Here is a 25,033-nt window from a genome sequence, read left to right as displayed (position 1 = left end):
GTGGTTAATGCTAACTTTGGTTTGGCTTTATCAAAACATGTTGTGTAAGGTGTCAAACACTTTGGAATACTACCCCCCCACCAGTTCTGGCGGCAGGGGTAGCCTTCCACCCTTCTAGAGGGAGAAGACATGTACATACTGGTAAACCCGGTTAAAGTTAAACAGAGCCCCAGCATCGCAAAATGGATGCTGCTGCCACAGACACAAGTCTGCCCTCCTGCTGCTGGATGAAACCCGGGAGGGGAGGCCTGGACAATAGGTTACTTGTCCACCTCCCCAGGCAGGCTTTAGTGTATTGGGGCAGGGTGTGTTGCATGCAGTGAATGCTTTTCAGACACTGCCTGGGGCACACAAGGTGCTCCATGCATTTCCTAGTTCAAACCGGTTGCTGGGGCACTCAGCCCCAGCTCTGGCGTGAAAATGGACAAAGGAGAAGGGGTATAACCACCCCCTCCCCAGGTCCCCCCATAGGAGAGACCTTAGAGTTAGCCAACCCCTAAACTTGCTATAAGAATAGGATCCCAGTCCCTAGGACTTTAGATTACCCTGGACGAAACTCTGCAACATATATCTTGGACCTTCGACATTCCATATCGACTGGAAGATGGAATAAATCTCCCTTGTCGTCAAGGAGTGAACACCCTGTTCAAACAGGCAACAAAAGCATCTTTGCCGGCCTGCATTTGCGAGGCTCTGGCCGGATCCTGAAGAATCTGCAACACAGGAAATGGACTTCCTGACATCTTTGAAGCTGACCCGAGCTCCCAGCAAAGCTGAGACCCATAGCTGACACGAGAGACGTAGGACTGGAACTAATGGACATTCTGCATTTTTGCACCTGCACCTACTTCCTGAGGTATCCCGAAGTTGTGCATTGGGGTATTTTTACCCCCTGTCCTGTGCACCTTTTGCACCGAAATACAATGGTCAACACTCCATGATCCGTGAGTCTCCTTTCTTCACTGCAGCTTAAGGCCCTTTTGCGGTTCCTAGTTTGTTGGCTAGTGAGCCCCCACGAAGGCCCATCCTTAATTTCTTGAGCTTTCCTGGCTGCTCCTAATGTGCTCTCACTTCTCTCTAAAGGAGTAGTCCTCCAGACCTTGCTGGTCTGAACCGAAGCCAATCTTGACATCTTGCTTGGGTTGCTGTTGCCAAGGCTTGTTGGGACCAATCCAAATTCTGACATTGCAGCACTTGACTTCCCTTGTGGGACAGCTCGAATACAGCTCCTGGTTGTTGTTGATGCCTCCTGGTCCTCGTGGCTAAAGAATCAAGCTTCACCTCTTTCACCTGAAAACACAAGACATTGGTTGGCATATTCTCCTCGCCATCCTGGTCACTGGGAAGTGACCCGGATACTGTCCCCTCTGCTTTCAGGTTCTTCACAACTCTGATCCACTTTTGTATCTACCCGGGCTCTTTTCCTCTGGTCGCCTGCAGCATTTCTTCGCAGTTCCCCATAGGAATCGACGACGAAACCCGACACCAAAAGACACCTATGCACCCGGTTTCCCTGGGTGAGGTAACACGAGTACTCCGGTGCTCCTGTGAGTCTTGACTCCCGAAGTGTCGTAGTCTAAAAGGGTTCCATCGTAGTTCACCTCTAAGTGCCCTTAATCTTTAAAATTATAACTTGTTTGTTCTCCATAGAAAGTCAATGGTGATCCTCGGCTGTGTTTAGACACTGCACACATCCCCCGTGGGCCTCCTGTGTCCCTACCTTGGGTGGTTCCTGGTAGCCCTAGTGGTTCTACAGGCCCTTGGCCTGCTTTCTAACCCTCACATGGTTCTTATACCACTATTTTAGTATATGGTTTGTGAGGCCCCTAGGGAATAACGTATACTGTGCAACTGATCGAATGCTAATTAAGTTCCTTGTATTGTACTTTTACTTCTGACCTCATAAAGAGTCCATAGGGGATGTGTTTAGAATAAATACATATATATTTGATATGTACCTTGTGTGGTGTGCTTTCATTTGATCATTCAAGAGATTATAATTAGTAAAACAACTGGCTTAACTCGCCTCTAAGTCTTAGCCTGAAGGCTGCTCTCCACAGCTACCACTAGGATAGTTTTCTATAAAGGTTGACTTTAAACCTACCATCAATAAGGGCCGCTTGGACTGGTGCAAGGTGCCCACTAGAATAGTGGACATCATATGCCAGGCCAACTTCTCACATGGGGTTATTGAGATATTTTCTCAGTGATTTCAAAGCTTCTTTAGTATGAGGCGACCATTGTTTATGATTAGTTAGTAGACTGTAGAGACTGAAAAAAAAAGTTGCAAGGAAGACATGGGACTATTTGGATCAAACATGGTTTGTTGTAGTTTTTTTTGCATTTGCTCCAGAACACATTCCCTCAAAAAGACATTGTTTGAACTTCCTATAGTTAGTCACGTCAAGGTAATTATTATTTTGTGTGCATATCCATAAATGAAGTATATAATTCATTATCTTTCACTATCTGATCAACCAAGGATATTCATTTCTAAATCCACTTTGACCAATAATGTTTCTTTCTTTCCACTATTTGGATGTGAGAATTTCCCCATATTGGTGCCGTGCATTATAGGAACAACATTTCCAATCATGAAATTCAATTTTTTTAATGAGATGATGTGAACTCCGAATCCCATAATTTGAAAAATATTGGTCCTCTTCTTCATTTAAGTCTGTCTGATAGCTGTAGGGCGAATCAGTTAACCATATCTATTCAAATTGATACCCATCTCAGTATTTCTAGTGGAGAGGTTTTATCCAGTGAAATGCTTGAGATCAATTGTAAGCATAGGGATATTTTTTCAGATGTGGAAAACAGGCATCACTTATAGAAAACCTGATATTCAACTTGCCTAGGTTTATTAAGGATTTCTTTTTTGGGACTCCTCCAAGTTAATTTATTACATTTTCCATTCCCACGTGTACTTTGTTTTCACATGTAAAACTCGGAAATGTAGAACTGTTTGGGTAATGTTTTCGTCATTAAGGTTTCTGAAATGCCCCTGAAACTCTTTCATAAACGTTCTTCCATTCATGGAAAAAGTGAACTTTTTCTTTTATTTCTTTGTATTTGTGCATGTCTTTTCCTTAGCCCCCCTTGTCGACCTGACTCCCAGTCACAGTGGATCTGCCATGCTGATGTTACTGTCCGTTGTGTTTGTGGGACTGGCAATCTTTGTCATCTATAAATTCAAAAGGTGAGCTTAAGCATTTTATATCCCAGGTTTAGAGCACACTGAATGAGCATGAGCACACGATGATGTTTTTTGTTAATGTTTTAGGAAGATTCCTGGAATTAATGTATATGCAAAGATGCAGAAGGGGAAAGCACAAGAGATGATCAGTCCAGTCAGTCCGAGTGAAAGCATGCCTTTTGTGGCTCAGAGTGAGTCGATGGGCTCTGATCAGCTATTAGATGAGAAGTTGGATACAGAGGCTGTAGGTAACTACATTTCTTCAGCTGAAGCGCTTATTCTGGCTTCTAATTAACTAAATCGCAACTCCCTTTCTACTTTTCTCTAATATTCCCAACTTCTATAAAATAGATAGACTTTAGTTGTATTTCTTCCTCTCCAACTGCTATCTGCTAAAAACCTATTTCTAATACAACCTTCTCGGTTACTTTCTGATACAAATATGTATTTATTTCAATATAACATTTTCTATTTGCCCCTTGGAAACACCAAACAAGTAACATTTGTGTATGAATTCTGATATATTGTCAAGACTTCGAGCGGTTGTCACAAGTGGTGTTAAAACAGTCATGCACAAAGAGCAATACTTAATTGTGAGCCGAAAATCTGATCTATATTTAGGCCTTTTCAGTGAATGAATTGATCACAATGAAGCATAAAGGTTAGCATGTATAAAACACTTAATTAAATTTGAGCAATTTTATTGTGTCATTCTGCAAAATTCTCCATAAAAATGCAGAGTGATGCAAAGTGCAAAACTGGTGCTTAGGCTGATATAGATTAATATGAAATGCATCGTCATGTATATTTTGGGCAAGTGCTGCATACAACAGCCACTTGCGCTTAGATAATATGCATTGCTGCCATGCTAACATTTTGCAGCGTGTACATGGTAGATTTGCCATGTGGCGTAATAGTGTAATTTTGTGAATTTCACATAACAATTGTAAATCAAATTTACCGAAATTATGCAAGATTGTACTGGCATAACAGAAATTGTGCCAAGGCTTAACCATATGTGCAAAGTTTTATTTGTATATAGAATCAATGGTATCTTAATATTGGCAATGTTTGGTTACACTTTGCACAGTGCACTTTCTATTTGTTGTGTACATTCTTACAAGTCTCCACTCCCATGGAACTTGGAACCCACAGGAGCGAAGATATTCCTCCCAATACCCCCTAGGAACAGCCTCCAGCACCTACATGTGTCTGAGGCTTATTCCCAAGGGTACCTGGGGTAAGGAAAGGGTAGGGAGTAAGAGAAAACAAAAACTGGATTAGTAGGTCTTATGATCCCGTATCTCATTCTGATGACCCTGTCTCCCTGGCACTGTGATACGTATGAAATTACAAATAAAACATTATCAGAATCTGGATAGTAATATATATCCAAAGTGTAGGACTTGTTCTGTGATTTCCCCCCTCTGAGTAATCACTCACCCATCATATGATGTCTGGAAGTCCTTTTCCCTGTCAAGAGAACACACCCCCCCAGAAGTTTTAATGTTCAAGGAAATCCTCACCTGGCAATACGTATGGAAGAATTAATAGAATCACTAGATTGTTCTGTCCATGAGTCTCCTTTATAGAGCGCAGCTAAGTGTGATAACGTTTTTTGGAGCCTCAGGCTCAGTGCACTGACCTGGTTATGATGAACTTGCCGAAGAGTGGGTTGGTATTCCCTTTTTGTAGTTACAGTCCAAATCCAGAGAAACAAATGGCGAGCAAAAAACCCCCAGAGATGCAGGGAAGACAATAATGCCAACCCAAATTGCCAAATGTAAGGGCTGAATCCAACTCATATGAAGAAAGGAGAGCAGCATCAGGTTAGAGCTTACCACAGGCAAAGCAAGCCGAGTACAAAAAGGTAAATGCCAATTCCAAACAATGAAGGCTGGCGGCAGCAAGGCCAGAAAATGAAGATACGGAATTCACTAAAAAAGCAGGTGAAAGGATGAGTGCTAGATGCATGGAACTATCCCCTCAAGAGGAGGAAAGGAACAACAGAATGGAGGGGGTTCAGGACTGGAAGCAGGATGGAATGGTTTCAAAAGGGAGGTATGAAACATAGAATGTATTCATGAGCACAGGATTAATGATCTTGAAGATCATATCAGGGCCAATGTAACACAATTGTGTTTTACGCGGTCCCATCAAATGTAAATTCTTAGTCGCTAACCACATCTGGTCTCCGATGGCATAGGCTGGAGCTGGATGTCCATGACGATCCGCCTGTGCTTTAATCTGTACCTTGTATAGCTGCAATTCTGAGTTTGGTACCGTCTAGATTTGTGTGAGGTGTTCATGATACACTTTTACTCCTGGAGTAGCTGTTAGTTCTGTTGAAACTTGGAGTGGTAGAACTTTTAGATGAAATTCAAATAAAAAATAAAATGGGCAGACTTTTATTGCTGAATGTGTATTATTATTATATACAAATTCTGCTAGAGGCATGACTTGTACCCAATCACTGGTGCATGTGCTGGACCAACAGCGTAAGTATTGTTCAAAGGATTGATTGGTGCATTCTGTTTGATCATCAGTTTGTATACAGAGGATAATCGGTGATCTATCTTTAGAGCAGAGCAAATGCCTTGCCAGAACTTGGAAATGGCCTGAAATACCTTCACAGTTGGTTACCCATGTAGGTAGGTGATCTGATTAATGAAAACATCAACTAGTTCCTGTGCAGTTTGCACCTTTTTATGTGGTATAAAGTGAGGCATTTTAATTAATAAACCCAAAACTACAAAAATATTGGTCAAGCCGTTTACTTGAGGCATATTGGTAATAAAATCCATGCTAATAGAATGCCATCATGTAGGTGGAGTAGGTGATGCATGTGGAAGGCCTTCAGAAGAGGAATTGAAGGCCTTTTGACGGGCACAAACAGAACAACCCTTGACAAGCCTTCCCACCAAAACAAATGTACATGCATCTGTTTTGTCTTCTTTTCTCCTGGATGCCCTAAAAAAAAAGCAAAATAACACACTGTAACACCTTTTGTTGTAAATTAGGGGTAGGAATATGTAATCTACCTGCATGATAATAAAGCTGATCTTTTATACTATTGCGGGGATCTGTCAGACAACCCTTGAGGATTCATGGTCTGGTAATGAGATAGTAATTCCCTCAGAAAAAGATCTGATTCATCAACTTTGCTATTACGCCCCTTGATAATTATTTCTGGTATTATAATAAATGTCTGTGTCTGTGGTGGGGACTTGTCTCCTATTTCAAGACCAGAAAGGGCATCTGCCTTCCCTGTTTTTTTCCAGGTCGATACTTGGTCACAAAATCGTATTCACTTAAAAAGGAACCCATCTCATCTGGCATGACGTGAGTGCACAAACAGATCTAAAAAACTGTAAATTCTTTTGATCAGAATATATGGTAATTGTACCCAGTGGACCTGAAAGGTAATGCCTTCATTCTTGAAATGCCAATTTAATAGCCAATAATTCCGGCTCAGCAATAGTATAGTTTTGTTCAGTGGGCAACCATTTTTTTTAGAATATAAAGCAATTACATGCTTTTTGCCTGATGATGCATCTTGTTGGGACAAAATCCTACCAATGGCATATTGAGAAGCAACAGCTTCAACAAAATAGTGCTGAGAAAGATCAGAATGTTTCAATATGGGTGCTGTGATAAACTGCTCTTTGAGAAATAAAAAGGCAGTTACTGCCTCTTGAGACCAGACAAAGATTGTTCCCTTGCACAGTAGTTTCATGATAGGTGTTACAATGTCTGAAAAGTGTGGAATGAACAGTTGATAGAAATTAGTGAAACCGAAAAATAATTGCACTTCTTTAACAGAAGTGGGCCTGGGCCATTTAAAAACAGCCTCTGTTTTTTTGGGATCGATATGTATAACAGATAGAGAAAGAATGAACCCAAGAAGTTCTACTCATTGGTATGAAAAACACTTTTGCATAGTTTGGCAAACAAATGATGTTGACATAGATATTGCAACACCTTTTCAACATGAATTAAATGTTTTCCTTCAGTTTGAGAAAAGATCAAAATAGCAGCTATGTATATGATGTGAAACGAATCCAAATATTCCTTTGGTACCTAATTTATGAAATATTGGAAGTGATACATTAACCAAAGGCATCACACAATATTAAAATAAAGAATACCTAGTACACAAGGCTGTCTTCCATTCATCCCCTTAACGAATCCTGATTAAGTGATAGGCTCCTCTAAGATCCATTTTTGTTTATATAGTGGTACTTTTCACCTGATCTAATAGTACAGGAATGAGTGGTAATGTATATTTGTTATTCTCAGCGGCCTTCTTCAGGACCCTAAAATCAATATAGGCCCGCAATTCCCCATTTGGTTTTGTGGAACAAAAACCAAATGAGAGGAAATTGGAGAGGACAAATGTCAAATTAATTCACAGGCTAATAACTAATCTATATATTCCTTCAAATGCTATTTTTCTGGTTTAGTCAAAGCATAAATAGGACTAGAGAGTAATTCTGCTCCTGGGAGTTTGTTTTCCCTACAATCAAAACTATGATGTGGAGGTAACACTGTGACCTTACCTTAATCAAAAACATCACTGTATTCAGAATATTGGATTGGCAAAACCAAACTTTCGGTCATGGCAGAAATTGTACAAAAAAGCTGAGTTTTCCACTCTGCTGCTCTTGATAACAATGCAATAAACAAACCTTTAATCTAAGGTTGCAGTATGTGAAACCCAATCAATATGGGAATGTTTTTGTTGGAGCCATGGAAGCCCCAGAATAGCACCAAGTATAGGTGTATCAATTAAATTGAAATGTATGGTCTCCGAATGACCATTGTCAAAACTCACGATGATATCATTAGTATGATAGGTAATGTGCCTACTGCTCTGACAGACTCCAATTGTTTCTTAGGAATGAAAACAAAACCCATTGCCCTGGCCAGTGTAAATGCAAAAAATTACCGGTGGCCACAGAGTCCATTAAAATAGGGATACTTTTACAGTTTTGATTAGATATTACTAGAGTAACAGTGATGGTGAATTGTTTAGGCATGTATTCTAATGTATTAGCTAAGAAATGTGAGATTGCATGACAAGGAACACTCAGGGTCAATCCCTTTCCTCGCTGAGTAGTCTAGTTTTCTGATATTACTATGTGTATGCGGAAAGGTAGTCAAAGCCACAGATTTTCTAGGGGTTTTCGGCCTTCAAGAGCAACCCCTGGCATAATTACCTCTTTTTCCCCAACAGGAACATAAATTGTGCTGGTCCCTTCTTTATTTTTTATGATGGATTAAAGGACCATGAATCCTCTCACTTTACATTAGTTCACTAGTATCTGGAGTATGTTTCTCTTGATTTTCTTTATGATACACCAGAACAGGAGGCATGTCTTTTCAGACTTTCTTGTCATTCCTATTTCCTAATCTGCGGTCTAGTTTAACTACTAAATCAGTTTCAGTTTCAAATTACTTTATTTTGGCCACCAGGGCCATAAAAAAACAGACATCATAAAAAGTATAAAATAAAAAAAAACATGCATAACATTTTTTCAACGCGACAAGTCAGAGGTTAAAAAGAGAAGTACAATGTAAAACAAGATAGCATAAGAAAAATACACACTCAAACAAAATCACATTCATTAGCTGTCTAGGCAATATAGCAATATGCACAACTGCTAAATGTAAGGGAGAATATCTTCCTATCGAGCAATTACAAAAGAAAACAATGAGACGTAGCCTAACGATAGACCTAGGCAGGGTCAGGCAGTAGAGATATAAAGGGCCTTACTGTGAAGAACTCACGCAGTGCCCAGGACTTTGGAAACAGAAATGACTATTACTGGACTAGGATCCGACCTAAGAATACGGAGTGCAACGAAATGGCTCCATAGTACTAATAACCTACATAAAGGGGCTAACCAAGTTCGTAGAGGGGAAGAATAACCTGGGCACACAAACAAGACATGTGGAATACTCTTTTCTGCAAAATTACAAATTGGGCACCGGGTGTCTCCCCCTTCAACCCATCCTTTGGTAAACACTCTAAGGGGTAAGGTGCCTTCTCAAAACTGGAAGTCTAACTTCCTGTTCAGTGGAATTGATACAAGATCCCAGTATGATTCAAACCCACAAGTTGGCTTAATATCAATAAAATCACTGGTGAGTTTGAGATGAGATGCTCTACGAGATTCCTCAGCCACTAGTGATGATCAATATTGTTTTTTCAAGAGGGCCTTAGTTTGAAAAAGAATGGAATCTGGATGATCCCACAGATCATGCATCCCTAGAGAGTACAAAGCTTGCTTCATTTTCAAGAGCCATGGCACCTTACTGAATTGATCAACCTTCATAACATCTTTAAGACCATCCACGTAGTGTGTGAGTTCAGGAGTAGAGCGTAGGCATCTCCAATACAATAAGGGACAAAGACGGATTTTACCCAATGCTCCTTTTACTCCCAGATCCCTGAGCAGTAGATGTAGCAGGGTGCTTGGACGAAGAGAGTAAGATTACTAAGAAATGTGTACTCAACTTTAATTAAGTCCTCATATTTGGAAAAGCCCCATAATTCCAGCCCATATAAATGTGCACCCAAAGCTTTGGCCTCATAGATCCTAAGAGCCAGTGAGATAGGTTTAGTATAGTCTGAAGAAAATTTCTTAAGTATCACACCGGACATTTGTTCAAGTTTGGTAGTTGCCTTGTTGATATGAAAGTGTCATGACATGCCCTCTGCTATTGTGACCCTAAGATATTCAAAGGAGTCTAACTTTTCAAGGGAAACTCCAGTTAAGAACAGGCTACCCTTAATGGACTTGTGTTGGTTAAAAACATCACTTTAGTTTTAGAAAACAAAAAACGCAGAACACTTTTCTGAGATATCCACAATTAGAGAATGGACATCTTTAAGATTATCACATAACCCTTGATTAAAAAAAAAGGGTTGTTCTCTTTTCTTCCGGCCACTAGGCGTCTGCGACAAAACTATTAAAGTCCGTCACATAGGACAAAAGAGTGCTCGAGCCCTGTTTTGAATTTTGTAACTCAGTATCACTTGCTCACATGAAGGTATGTTTAACAAATAAACTATGATTTATCACTTTAAACAACAGAAAGTTATACAATATATAGAATCATTGCTTTCTAACAGATGGACGACCCAGGAGGCTGCATTGCCCACTAAATTTGAAATGATCAAAGCTACTTTTGCCGCATCATCAGAGAAAGACATAGGTCAGCAAAAGAACTGTAAATGACACTGCTTCATAAAAACACTATACCTGACAATATCACCACTTAAATGTTCAGGGACTGTTAATAGCAAATGACTCAGAGAATAACTAGCTGGGTACTGATGTACTAAGACTGGGAGTAGACATTCCCACCGAAGAAGAAAACAGATGTCCCCGCTAAATGTATGTCGTTTTTTGGTATTGTTTATGGTGCTACCCCCTGGGTTTACATCATGTTGGTTTTCAGTCTTTAATGATTGAACCTCCATTTGTTGACAAGACCTGGCCCCAGCTCACTCTTCCATATTAGGAGCAGAGAAGACGTCAGCCAAATCTCCTAAGAAAACTACATCGCTAGGTTCACTGGTTTGAGGGCGACCCCATTGATCCATCTTCGCTCGGGCTGTTTGTAAATTTGTGGGATTGGCTTTCTGTCAATTCTCCACTCACCTGGAACTTTGAACTTGGTACCTGCTCGAGTGAATATAGCCCTCTCAATACTCCTAGGAACAGCTGCCAGCACCCACAATGGAAAGGTATCGGAGGAGTATGCCCAAGGGTAACAGGGGACAAGGAAAGGAGAGGGTAGGGAAGAAGAGAAGACAAAAATTCCTTGATTGGTATGTTTGCTCATCCCCATATCTCAATCTGATGACCATCTCTCGTGCACTGGGATACCTATAAAATTACAGAACCTTGATAGCAATACATTTTTAAAAATGTAGGACTTTACATTCATGTGGGTTTTTCCCGTAAGTAATCACTCACCCATTACTTGAGCGTATAATGTCTGTAAGTCCTTTCCCCGGTCATGGGAACACACAGGCCCAAGGGTACGAATCTACAGGAAGTCCTAACATGACGATCCATATGAACAATTGAATAGAATCACTAGTTTGCTGTGCTCATGAGTCTCTTACATATAGCACAGCTTAGTGCAATAAAGTTTGTTGGAGCTGCAGGCCTGCTGGTTGCCTCTGGCTAGCAGCCTGGGAGTCTCTAAGTGCCTCCAAGTAGGTCCTGGGGCCTAGAAGCTTAATCCTTTTCTTTTTTGGGCACCAGAAAGAAGTTTGGAACATTTGAAAAACCTTTTCCTCCAGCATTTCAGTGTGGTTTGCCAGATAAAGTATCTGATCAGCAGTTCCAAAGCTTCAGATTGGATTTCAACATTGTCTTGGATTTAAATGTTTTCCCGTTCAATGGTCCTCACACCTCCAAATAAAAATGCTTATGTCCTATTCTTTGTTGGTACTTTGAACATTTTAAGTGAGGAATGTGCAAAGCTTCCAAGTTCTAGCAGGATCATGTATGTTGCTTTAGGTATCCTCCTTTGGTCCCACTATAACAGCTACAATTCCAGCAGCAGCCTATGGTTAATCTTCTCAAAAAGTGACAAAGCCCTATTCTGAGTTAAGATTTAGAAGAAATGTCAATGTTTTCCTTTGTAAAAGTAACAAAGTCTCTTTCTGAAGTAGGATTTAGAAACTGTTTCAGCTTTTTAATCATCCAGACTTTCATCAGGACCAATCCATTTAGTGCATTCAAACCAGGCTCCATCATGGTTGGCGTGAAATTACATCTTGATCCAGGTCCACTGTGACTATTGACATTGGCGCTTTATTTTCTTGGTGCCTCTTCCACCTAAATCTTTAAGCATCCATATCTCTGGTTCTCTTTATTGGCTTTCTGCCATTTTAGTGTCATTTTTCTTATTATGTGTTTCTCTTTTTTAATAAACTGGAGTGGGATTTTTATTGTGTTGTCTTTGATTTTCTAATTCTTTTGGTACTTCTAAATGCTTTATGCATTTTCTGTAATTTAAACCTGTCTACATTAAATATAATGTTTTAAAATTCCACTTCTGAGGCTCTTGTCTGTGGTTGGACAGATATGGTGTCTTACAAATGAGCTCTCATCCTGGGCTGCCTCTTCCTTCTGGGATGGCTCCCATAATTTGGTGCCGGGCGGAGGTACTTGGCAGACGCTCAAGTCGAGCCTCCTGCGTTTCTGGGCTGACTGCTTCTGGATCATCTGCAGCACAGTTGGTGCTGGTGACATCCGCCAGAGTTGAGCATGTCTAATGGTTGTCATCTTGGGCCTACAGGTAGCCCATATGCATGGAAATTAGGTCAACCCTGAGTAGCCCCAAAGCCTGGTTTGAGAACTGGACCAGCCTTTGCCCTTATCAGCAGTGTGCATCTAGCTGAGCCCTGCAGTGCTCCTTCAATGCACCTCAGTAGGGCTTCTTCTGCAAGTGCAAAAGTAAAATTGTGTGCAAACTAAACTTTAGTGGTATGGGCAATTTAAAAGTGATAATCTACCTTATTTGTACAAACTAGGTACCCCCAGTGATTCCCCTAGGTGTCTCAGAGGTGGGGGGTTATGCCACTATAAGCAGAGGCCTTATAAAATATGTTTTAAAGGCCCTGGTGAAGGAAAGACTGCCCATTTAATTGTTTTCCTCATTGGAGATACTTAGCTCCATAGACTAATGTTGCAATATTTTATTTAGTTATAAATATTGCTAAGAAAGGATTCATATCTCATTCAAGGGCTTACACTCTTGGTGTTGATAAATGCAGCAATTTACCACTGTTGAATTTACCAAAACTAGAAGAGAAGTTATGAAACTTTCTCCTCTGTATGCCAAAATCCAGCCTTCTAGTGGTCTCTGCTGATTGGTCAGCTGTAACAGGATTAGCCAGGCTGCTTTGATTATGTAATAAGTGGCTTGGCAGAAGCAGAGGTTATCTGATGGAGAGAGCTCTGTAGCTGGGGAGGATGGGTCCTGAAGTGGGGGCTGGGTAAATCAAACTGAGCTCAAATAGAGAGCAGATTAGTAAAGAATGCCAGGTGTACCTACCCCCACATCCTGTACCCCAGCCAGATGGCAAGTTAAGAGCAGGAATTTGCAGAGGTCAGGGGTAGGAGAGCTAATGGAATTGAGCCACATTTAGCTGGCCTTTACTCTTCTGGAGAGAAATCATCCATGTTGGATTTTGGAAGTGCAGTGCTTTGTGGGACAAGAAGATTCCACACATTGGAGGAAGTTTTCATACTTGGTTCAGTGATAGAATATCGATGTAAAAAACAATGATGTAAACTCCCATACCTACACAGGTAGGTACAAAACTTTTGAATCAAAAATATCGCTTTAAAAAATATAAATGTAAAACATATCCATTTTAAACTTTATATATATATATATATATATATATATATATATATATATATATATATATATCAGAACAACGTCTCCAGCAGTCACGCAGGTTTGATAGACGAGACGAACCCATGTACTGGTGCTGATTATTTTATTTTGCTCTCCACCACACCACCATTACGCGTTTCGGCCAAACAAGGCCTTGATCACATGAAAACGTTGTAGGGGCATATGTGCTCAATTTAAAGTGCTAGTGCCAACAAAAAAGTATTCATTTCATAGACATGGAAAACATCCTATCTAAAAAACATTACTGCATAAATGCAAGTATGCACGTAAGTAACCTTGTAAAGTGCTCGTGCTGCATATGAACTGTACCAGGATATGTACATCAAAATGGTACTAATTGAGTCTCTAATTATAAATACACAAATATAAATACACATATAAATATAGCAGCAACATACAGGATATAAAACAAATGAATAGCTTGGTATGGTTTTTAAAAATTAATATTACTACACCACATTATCATTGTTATCCAGATCCTATCTAGGTACATAAAATTTATTTATACAGTTGTTGCAAGAAAACTATGCCATTGATCGAGTCCTGAGTTCTAATTGAGTGCCCTTGCTAAAGCCATGCGTCTGAGTTAAACAAGACACAGGCAATCCATCAAATGTTACGCATTCTAATTGCTAACAATTGATGGGAAATCATATATATATATATATATAAAACATTAAATATTAATAATTTTAACAGAAGAAATACACTGTAATATACATTTTTACAACATATTACAAATAAGCTCAATTAAATAAAAATAAACACACACATAATAATTTATACATATATATTAACTTTAAAATAATTAATAAACTAGTATCTCTAATTTATTTTAAACCTTTAATATATATTAAAATATTATATATTAATAATTTGAAATATAAACAAAATATTATACAATAAAATAAAACATTAAACTATGAAAAAATATTTAATCTTAAATTGCCCGATACAATCAATGCAACAGTGGGCAAAGTGTTGGATAGCAAAATAATTAATTTTACTATTCCAACTCCAGTGAGTGCAACAGTAGGGAAAGTGTTGGATAGCGGAGGGGAAAAAATTACTATTCCCACTCCAGTGAGTGCAACAATTGGGAAATTGTTGGATAGCGGAGGGGTAAAAATTATTATTCCCACTCCAGTGACTACTACAGTAGGATAAGTGTTGGATAGCGCAGAGATAAAAATGACTATTCCCACTCCAAACAGTGCAATAGTAATGAAAGTGTTGGATAGCGCAGGGGTAAAAATTACTATTCCCACTCCAGTGAAAGCAACCATTGGTTAAGGTGTTGGATAGCTGAGGGGAAATAATTACTATTCCCACTCCACTAAGTGGAACAGTAGGATATGTGTTGGATAGCGGAGAGGTAACAATTACTATTCCCACTCCAGTGAGTGCAACAGTAGGGGAATTTGTGGATAGCAGAGGGCTAAAAATTACTATTCCAACTCCATTGAGTGCAAGAGTAGGGAAAGTGTTAGGTAGCGGAGGGGCAAAAATTACTATTCCCACTCCAGAGGCTGCAACAGTAGGGAAAGTGTTGGATAGCGGAGATGTAAAAATTGCTATTCTAAGTCCAGTGAGTGCAGCAGTAGGGAAAGTACTGAATAACAGAGGGGTAAACATTATTATTCCTTCTCCAGTGAATGCAACAGTAGGGAAAGTGTTGTATACGGTAGAAAAAAAATACTATTCACACTCAAATACTTAAAAAAAATATTTATATATTAAAAAATAAAACCAATAATACAAATTAATAACGAATATTTAAAAAAAAAAATTAAACATATAAAAGAACACATATTATATTATGAATTTCGTATAACTAAACTTACAAATACTATATATAATACAATAATAAATACATTTACAAATAAATATTTCTTTTAAAAGAGAAAATATTTACAAACAAAACAATTACAAAATAAATGTATTTATTTTATTTCCTAACCTATAACACCACACCAATAACAAAACACTTCAAATGTTTTATTTAAATATATTTCAATATTTAACATAATTAATAATCATTTAAAAAATATTAGTAATAAAAATCTATAAACATTCTCTTACTACACACACTTCAACACTATAATTTCCACAACACAAACCTAAATTAAACTATACAATAATAAAACACAATTAAAACATATTTTAAAATTAAAAACAATTACTATTAACAACTAATAATTAAATAATTAAAATGCATTTATTACCCACCCTTTACCCCTTTTATAAATTAATGTAACACAAAGAATTTAAAACATTACTCAACATAATTATCTATTAATTAGCAACTATATATTAATTAGTTAAACACAAATTACTTCCTACCCTTTACACTTATAAACGCTACAACACACCTAAAATCATTACACAATTGCCAAAATTAATTCCCAATTAAGTAATTAAAATGAACCAATTATTAATTTGCAGGGTTTATCTTTTTTTGTGGACATTGCCACTGTCCCTGGGAGCCTTGAGATTTTATTGAAGTTGTGGATAAGTCCTCAGCAAGTCTGGAGGTTACTGATCCTTTTTGAATCTGTTGTTTTCTCTTGCAGGGATTTCGAAGCCTCAGGGAGGCCGGTAGGGCTGGGGCCAAGTGAGTTTGGCCTGGAGTATTCACAGCTGCGCCGTCTTCAGGTTCTAGTCTTTGTAGGTCGTCAATCCTGAATTCATGGGTTCAGGGCTTCCCCGAAATACTACATTTAGGGGATGTTTCAAGATTCTCGAGGTAGTAGTGAATGGGCTACTGACCTTAGGGTGACTACACCCATGGCATGCTCACCCCACGTGGGGGAGTGAGCACATTCCATAACTCTAATTGGGCCTAATTCTCCAAACCAAGATGGAGAATTCTGGGGAGAGGGGTTCACCTCTCTTCCTCGCCACTTCAGGGGTGTGCCAAGCCAAGGTTGACATTCCTATCCTGTTTACTAAGTTTCCCACCTGTCCTGCTGCCAAAAAGCAGCAAGGACAGGCAGGGTGGAATCTCCACATGGGGAAGCTTTGGAGGCTCACCAGTAGCACAACGGCTCCCACCCCAGGAGGTCAGAAACCTGTCTGGTGGTGGCTGGCTGGCAGCAGAGACTAGAACATGGTCGTTTTTCAGGGTGCATCGCTAAGATGCCCTCTGAGTGCATTTTATAATAAATCCCACACTGGCATCAGTGTGGGTTTATTATGCTGAGAAGTTTGCTACCAAACGTCCCAGAAATCAGTCAAGCCATTGTGGTCCTGTGGAGTTTGTAATGAAAAACTCCCAAACCAGCAGTGGCCAGCATGGATCGGAAGTAGGAGGCAGGGGCGGGAGGGGAGGAGGACGCGGGGGAGGTGGGTATTAAACAAAAATAAAAAAAACTACCTCTCTCTGCTTCCTTGTTGCGCCTCTCCTTCGTAGTCCTCCTTCGCTGGCCTGAACAGGAAGCACACCTAGGCTCCCAGTCAACCAATCACAACACTGCCTTTTTAGCATTGTGATTGGTCTCAGCTCCACGGTTCTGCACTCAGACGCTGACTGGGAGCCTGGGCATGTTCTCCACGCAGGCTGTAATGCAGCCTGCATGGAGAAAATGTGGAGTGCGCAACTGTTTGGCCAGCACAAGAGGGCCGGCCAAGCAGTCATTGCGCACTTAGTAGGGTGCTACCACTCCTCCCCTGCCCCGTCCCCTCACGCAAAGCTGCAGAAGTAGGAGAAAATAAAATAATGATAATGCAAGTTATTATAATTTTATATTCCCTTAATTTGACTGCTAAAAATTTGTGGGGTGATGCTCCTCCACTTTAGCTGTGGAGCTGCCACTGTCCCTGAACGTATTATTTTTGCAGCTTTACTGCACTTACAATTTCTAAGAATGGACTTAGCTACTGTAGGGGTACAGTGTACATGCAACTGTACCTTCAACAGGGTTATAGAGCACCCAACTAAAGGGGTGACTTACCTATATCATATTCAGTGGGTTCCAGGCATTGCCCACAGGTGTGTGTGTGTGTGTCATGTTGACTCTTCACTTTTCTCTGCATCAAATCATGCAGCCTGCAATGGCAGTGCGGGTGTTAAAGTACAGGGCCACTAAGAGTGGCACAATACGTGTTGCAGCCCTCAGAGGCCTTCCCTGGTCACAGGGCTGTTGGTACCCATGGTACCTTATACAAGGGGCTTAACGGTGGCCAGAGACTTGCCAATTTTGAACAACAATGGTGCAGTTTTAATTGAAAGAACACATGCCCTGAACACCTGATTGGCAGTTGCATCAGAATTCAAGCAAAAAGTGGGGAGGTTACTGCAGGAGAAACCCCCTTTACTACAATGGTCTATGCTGGTCCAGCAATAGAGTTGGTTCACAGTTCATAAATCGAGTTTTTTACTGTCTTACTGCTCAACCTGTTCGCTGTGACGAGCATTATCAGTAGGAGTGAATCTCATAATATAAACTGCAGTTTATTTCTGTGTATAAGCTTGACTTTTCTTGCTTCATTGCAAGGTACATTGCACTGATGTTGACTGATGTGACCGACACTCTACACAAAACCTAATATAAATAGATAGACACGAGGGATTCTTTACTGTCTGCATCAACTCCAAGCACAAAGTGCTCCAGAGGTCCTGCATAGGCATTCACATGTCAGGAGAGGCAGCTGGAAGATACGCCATGTAAAATTCTGCCCAGTTGTGCCACCTCACTTCATGTCTGTCAAAGAGTACCATCTGTGCCCACAGGGGTACATCTGACGAGAGGTTCCACCGTGCACACATCCCATGGTCACCCATGTATGACGTGGATGGAACCACATGACATGGAAATGTGGAGGCTTAGGACACATAGCTTCAGGAAGGAAGTTACGCTACAAAGGATGCCACCACTGCACCTTTGAATATAATATTCATGTTTGCCTACACCAGGAGAATAATTTATAGACACCATATGGATTTGTAATAAATGTAATTAAGTCCCTGGTGTAGGCTACTCTTCCTGTCACTCATGCAATCAATAACTGCAGCGCAATGCATCTGGGAGAGAGTGCCTACCTTCACCATCGTTGGTTTATGGCACAGAATATAAGAGTGCATAAAAAGTATAAAACTGAACGGCAGCGCAGATTATACATCACAAACTTTGTGGTGGAGAGTCTCAGTTGCTCGGAAAGGTACACAAGTATTTCTAGGGGTCTGATGCACTGCAGATTTCTGATTGGTGCGATCCAGTGTTGGACTAATGGGTGTTCCTGTCCAGTGTATCATTATGTGGGGCAGACACAGAGGCCAATAGAAATCCAGCAAACACACATGCACCGAGGACTGTCGGGGACAAGTACTGTCCACGGCACAGTAATTCAATGCCACCATCCCATTACAACGACTGTTGCTGCATTACAAGGATTACTTTTACAGTTCTACCAGCTCACAGCACCACCCCCAGCATTACATGAATACCCTATCACTGCACTCCCTCTTTAGCCCTCACTGAAACTGCAGGGCACTAACCTGCCATCTTCATTTTTTGTTGGAATTTGATACAGCACAAACTCGACCGGAAGATCCCAGAGGGCTTTACATGTGCGCAAGTGAGTTGCATTACAGTCAAACACATTCATAATTTTTTTTGTTAGGGATGGGGAGATTAAGTGATGTGCCCAGTATGTTGAGCGTCATTGCCGAGACTCAAACCCGGTTTCCCACTTCACGGTGGACAGCACTCACCGTTATGCCACATCCTCTCCAGAGGATGTGGAGCTTTATCACTACAGTATCGCCACTGTGCTTCTGCTTACCGCCATTTACACTACAGCCTCTCACACCACACTATCTCTTACAGTAATACACTACAACCCTCTCACACTCACTACTACTACCGCGCAAAATACCTCTTCTGAGCATTATTCTCCAGACATCAGCACCACACTGAGTGCCACACACCAGCACCACACTATTAGCTCCAAAAGACATGCTGCCATCGCCCCCGCAAAATACTCAACTGATGCCCAGCTTCCCGAATTACCACCCTTGTCAGACATTCTACTGAACTTCAACCCCAGCACCCGACTACCACTGGCAGAACTGCACTGCTAACCTCAGGGCCACCCTGCCGCCCCACGGCATGGTATTACCCCATCCACGCAGCTCCCGCTCATTCACCACACCGCCACTTGTTCCACGCTATTACATTATGTTGTGTTATAGAATTAGCTATGTGAAATCAAGACGATTCATGTTGGCGCTGCGCTAAACCATTAAATATTTAAATCTGAAAGAAACACGTTAGTGTTAGATTCCTTACCTTAGAATATCCCCAGGCCGGATCCGGAAAGTTTTTGTCAGTGGTACCCCTGCACGTCGCTAGGCGTCGTCTGCGGCTCCGCGTCCGTCGTCGGCGTCGTGATCGCCGGGATGATGTCGTCTGAGTACTTAGACGCCGCCCTTGCGCGCAGACATCAGTTCTTCTTTTTTCCGTGCCAACAAGCGCAGATCCGGGAAGCTCAGTACTCTTAGTGATTTTTTGACTAACTTTTTTGATCATTTTTGATCACTTCTAGAGTCGACCTTTGACTCGTGGTGCCGGTAGGAATGCCTGGGTTTACACCTTGCGAGGACTGTCACCGCTTGATGTCGGTGACCGACCCCCACCGTCGGTGCTTTTACTGTCTCGGGGCAGACCACAATGACAAGATGTGCCCCGACTGCCGGGCCTTAACCTCGAAGGCTAGATGGGAGCGGTCCCGTAAGTGGCGCATGCTCTGACAGTTGGCTCCGCGCCGCTCGAGGTCCCGGTCTAGGAGGAAGTTGAGGGACCGGTCACGGAGCCACAGTCCTCACTGTTCGATAAGTCACCACCACTCGTCGGGCTCCAAGTCCTCAGGTATGTCGAGGCACTCGAAAAAGAAGTTGAAGAGGCACCATCGCTCTTCTGACCCCCCGACGCTTGCGCGATGTGGCCGGGGGTTTGGGCGACTCCGCCCTGGCGACTCCGCCAGAGCCGCAAGCACTGCGTCTAGCTCCACACCTGCCGGTCCCTGAGCTGCACGCGATGCAGGAGGAGATATGTGACTTTCTCGTAGCCATGAGGACTCACTTCACTCCGTCGAACCCAGCGGGTCAGCGGCTCAGGCCCCGGCGCTGTCGGGTGCTTCGGCGCCGTCGTCGATTCCAGGCCCGACGCCGCAGGGCCCCGCAGGATCCAGGCCTGGATCCGGGTCGTCGCCAGTCGACCTTATGACTATTCCGCTGGCGCTGACCCGGAGGGTGTCGCCCACAATGCCGTCCTCGGACGCCGTAGTTCCCAGTCACAGCCCTCGTCCGGGTCCGGCGTCGGACCGGCGCCGCCCGGTGCCGTCTCCAATGGGTGAGCACTTCACCTACGACCCGGCTCCATCATTGTTCCCTGACTATAAGGAGATGACGAGGGGGACTGGGAGGGGTCTGAGGACACTCTGGCACTGCAGTGCCAGTTGAGACAGGACTGGGCAGGCGAGCTAGGGGAGGCCAGTGGTCTGGACAATTCGCCTGACACTGGATTCGTCTCTCCTCCCTCCGTGGCTACGGAGGAGGGTCTGCTTACAGCGTGGTGTTGAACAGGCTGGCCAAGGCCTTGGCTCTTGAGCTCAATGTGGCAGCCGTGAGTACTAACCTCCTCACTAAGGTGCTCAAACCGCAGGCAAGCTCCAACGAAGCCCTCACTGACATTCTGTTGAGCACCTGTTCCAAGCCCTCCAAAGGCCTCCCTGTGGATCGGAACATGACCCGGCGCCAATACCCGGCTCCGGGTGACCCTAGCTTTCTGTCCATTCACCCCACCCCCGAGAGCCTGGTGATCCAGGCCTCTACCTCCCAGACCGCATTCCCGACTGCTCCTCCGGATCGGGAATCCAAAAGGTACAATCAGTTTGGGGAGAAACTGTTCTCCTTGAGTTTAGGGCTGCGGTCTGTCAACACCGCCTGCCTTTTGGGCCGTTACACCCACTCTCTGTGGGATACGGTTGTGGAGGTGCTGCCACAGTGCCCAGAGGAGGCCTGGACAAAGCTCGCCAAGCCCTGGCAGATGGGCGGGATGCAGCACACTACTCAATTCGGTGTGGACTCGACACAACAAATTCACTGGGTAGGGCGATTGCAACGACGGTGGCGGTGGCTGCCACGCCTGGCTGAAGTCCGCCAACTTTTCGGGGGATGTCCAGGCCACCCTCATGGACATGCCCTTTGATGGCCGTCGCCTCTTTGGCGACAAGGCGGATAGTGCGCTGGAGCGTTTCAAGGACTCCAAGTCTACGGCCAAGTCCTTGGGCCTAGGCCAACCCCAGCATACTTCTGCTTTTTGCTCCTTTCGTGGCCAAGGAAGGGGCACCGCCACTCGTCTAGCCAGCCACAGACCACAGACCCAGGCTCAACGTGGTCGCTGACGGGGTTACCGCCATGGTGGTACCGGGGGACAGTCCACGCCCGCTACTGCAGCATCTGCCTCTAAGCCTTCCTAGTCCGGCATTTCAGGCCCATTCATCGCCAGTGGGGGGCAGGGTCCGCCATCACCTCCCTGGCGTACCATCATGTCAGACAGGTTGGTGCTGCAAATTGTCCGAAGGGGCTACTCCCTCCCCTTCGAGGCAACCCCTCCAGCCATGCGACCGCAGTACCACCGCTTGTCGGGGGATCACTTGCAACTTCTGCAGGAGGAAGTTAGGGCCCTCTTGGGCAAGGGGGCCATCAAGCTCATTCCTGGGCCAGAAGTAGGACGTGATTGCTATTCCCACTACTTTCTGGTACCCAAGAAGGGCAAAGGAGGCCTACGCCCTATCTTGGACATACGGAGTGTCAACAGCTTCCTCCAGAAGAAGTTCAAGATGCTGACTTTGGCTCAGGTCCTAGATGCCCTGGACCCAGAAGACTGGATGGTAGCGTTGGACTTGCAGGACGCATATTTCCATATCCCCATCCTGACGGCCCACCGGCTTTACCTGCGGTTCACGGTAGGCCACAAGCACTGTCAGTTTACTGTGCTCCCCTTTAGCCTTACCAGCGCCCCACGGTGTTCACGAAAGTGATGGTGGTGGTTGCACCTCATCTGAGCAGATTAGGGGTTTCAGTCTTCCCCTATCTCGACAATTGGTTGTTGAAGGCAGGCTCGCCCCAGACAGTCATCTCCCACCTCCAGACTACGGCCGACCTCTTGCACTCGCTGGGGTTCTCCATCAACGTGCCGAAGCCACACCTGTGCCCCTCTCAGAAGCTCCTTTTCATCGGAGCGGTCCTGGACTCAGCACAGTTTCGGGTTTATCCCCCCGAACAGCGTGTTCGGGATATTCAGGCTCTGATTCCGATCTTTCAGCCTTTATCCCGAGTCTCGGTCAGGTTGACGCTGCGGCTCCTGGGGCTGATGGCCTCCTGCATCCTTCTGGTGCATCACGCCAGGTGGCGGATGTGGGCTCTGCAGTGGGACCTGAAGTTTCAGTGGGCACAGCATCAGGGCAACCTGTCCGACCACGTCCTGATCTTGGAGGGCACTGCGAGCCAGTTGCAGTGGTTGGGTTAGCGGCAGATCTCTCTCCCTTCCCCAACCGGAGCACGTGGTGGTGACAGATGCGTCCCTCCTGGGATGGGGGGGCCACATGGGAGAGAGGGAGATCAGAGGCTTCTGGTCTCCGGCGGAGTTCCGGCTCCATATCAACCTTCTGGAGCTGCGGGCGATTCATCTTGCACTGAAGGCATTCCTTCCCTCCGTCCGGGGAACAGTAGTGCAGGTGTTCACGGACAACACCACCGCCATGTGGTACTGCAACAAACAGGGCGGGGTGGTGTTGTGGACCCGCTGTCAGGAGGCTCTCACCTCTGGACATGGCTGGAACAACAGGGCGTCACCCTAGTGGTTCATCACCTGGCAGGTTCTTTGAATGCTAGGGCGGACAAACTCAGCCGCAGGTGCGTGATGGATCACGAATGCCGTCTGAACTCGGACGTGGCGCAAGGTCTCTTTCAGCAGTGGGGAGAGCCTTGGTTAGATCTATTCGCCACTGAAGACAACGCGCAATGTCATCAGTTCTGCGCGTTGGAATTTCCAAGGCGGCACTCGCTCGGAGACGCTTTTCGACACGAGTGGGGCTGCGGTCCTTTTTGACTATAACACTTCTGCCCAGAGTGCTGAAGAAGATCAGGCGAGACCGGGCCAAAGTCATCCTTGTGGCTCCGGACTGGGCACAAAGATACTGGCATCTCGAGCTACTCAGCATGTCAGTCGATCCCCCGATTCGTCTGCCTCTTCAGGAGGACCTTCTGTCACAGCAGCCAGGGACGGTCCTCCACCCAAACCTGTCCAGTCTCCACCTCCATGCATGGAGATTGAGCGGTGACAGTTGAGGCCATTTGATTTGCCTCCTGAAGTCTGGAATGTGATTCTGGCAGCCAGGCGTCCCTCCACAAAAACGGTAAACGCCTGCCGGTGGAACAAATTTGTGGCATGGTGCACAGCAAAGGCTGTGGATCCACTCTCTGCCCCCCTTTCCTCTTCCTTCTGTCTCTAGCCCAGCAGGGCTCTGCTCTGGGCACTCTCAAGGGCTACCTCTCGGCCATTTCAGCCTTATTAAGGCTTCCTGATCAGCCTTCTCTTTTTAAGTCCCCTGTTGTAAATAGATTCTTGAAAGGCATCACACATATGTTTCCTCCTGTTCCCTTCGTGATGCCTCAGTGGGACTTGAATCTTGTTCTGACTTATCTTATGTGCTCCCTTTGAGCCACTTCATAACTGTCCTCTTTGTCTTCTGACTCCTAAAACTGCATTCCATGTTGCCATCACCTCTGCCAGGAGAGTGAGTGAGCTCCAGGCTCTATCTTCAAAACCTCCTTTCCTCTCTGTCCATCTGGACAAAGTTGTTCTGAGGACTCGTTCTTCTTTCCTGCCCAAGGTAGTCACAGCCTTTCACATCGGGCAGTCCATCACCTTGCCCACTTCTTTTTGATGCCGCATCCTTCGAAAGAGGAAGAGAGGCTCCACCGTCTGGACCCAAAATGTGCGCTATCCTTCTATCTAGATCACACACGCCAGTTCCGGGTAATAGACCAGCTCTTTGTTGGTTACGTGGGCGCTAAGAAGGGACGGGCGGTGCACTAGTGGACCATCTCTCGGTGGGTCATCTTGTGCATCAAGGTTTGCTACTCCTTGGCGAGAAAGGAGCCTCCTGTTGGGCTGTGCGCCCATTCCACTCGGGCCACGGCGGCTACTACTGCCCTGGGTCGGGGAGTCCCCTTGCAGGACATCTGTCAGGCAGCTACGTGGGCCTCACTGCACACGTTTTCTAGGCACTACTGCTTGGACAGCCAAGTCTGGAGAGATGGTTTTTTCGGCCTTTCTGTTCTCCAGTACTTTCTGGTGTGATCTTGGTTTGCAG

At 44.0% G+C, this 25,033-nt stretch overlaps 1 protein-coding gene across 1 annotated transcript in view; it reads left to right on the top strand.

Moving 5' to 3' along the window:
* Positions 1-25,033, top strand: part of LOC144752596 (VPS10 domain-containing receptor SorCS1-like) — a 1,975,184-nt gene that overhangs the window by 1,897,482 nt on the left and 52,669 nt on the right. The window contains exons 26-27 of the mRNA XM_078640477.1: positions 3,097-3,202; positions 3,287-3,447. Of these exons, the coding sequence (XP_078496603.1) occupies positions 3,097-3,202; positions 3,287-3,447 (267 nt within the window). The remainder of the gene's footprint in view (positions 1-3,096; positions 3,203-3,286; positions 3,448-25,033) is intronic.

This window comes from Lissotriton helveticus, chromosome 5_1 (assembly GCF_964261635.1).
Source record: "Lissotriton helveticus chromosome 5_1, aLisHel1.1, whole genome shotgun sequence".
Taxonomy (NCBI): Eukaryota; Metazoa; Chordata; class Amphibia; order Caudata; family Salamandridae; genus Lissotriton; species Lissotriton helveticus.
This window is presented reverse-complemented; position numbering and strand designations above follow the sequence as displayed.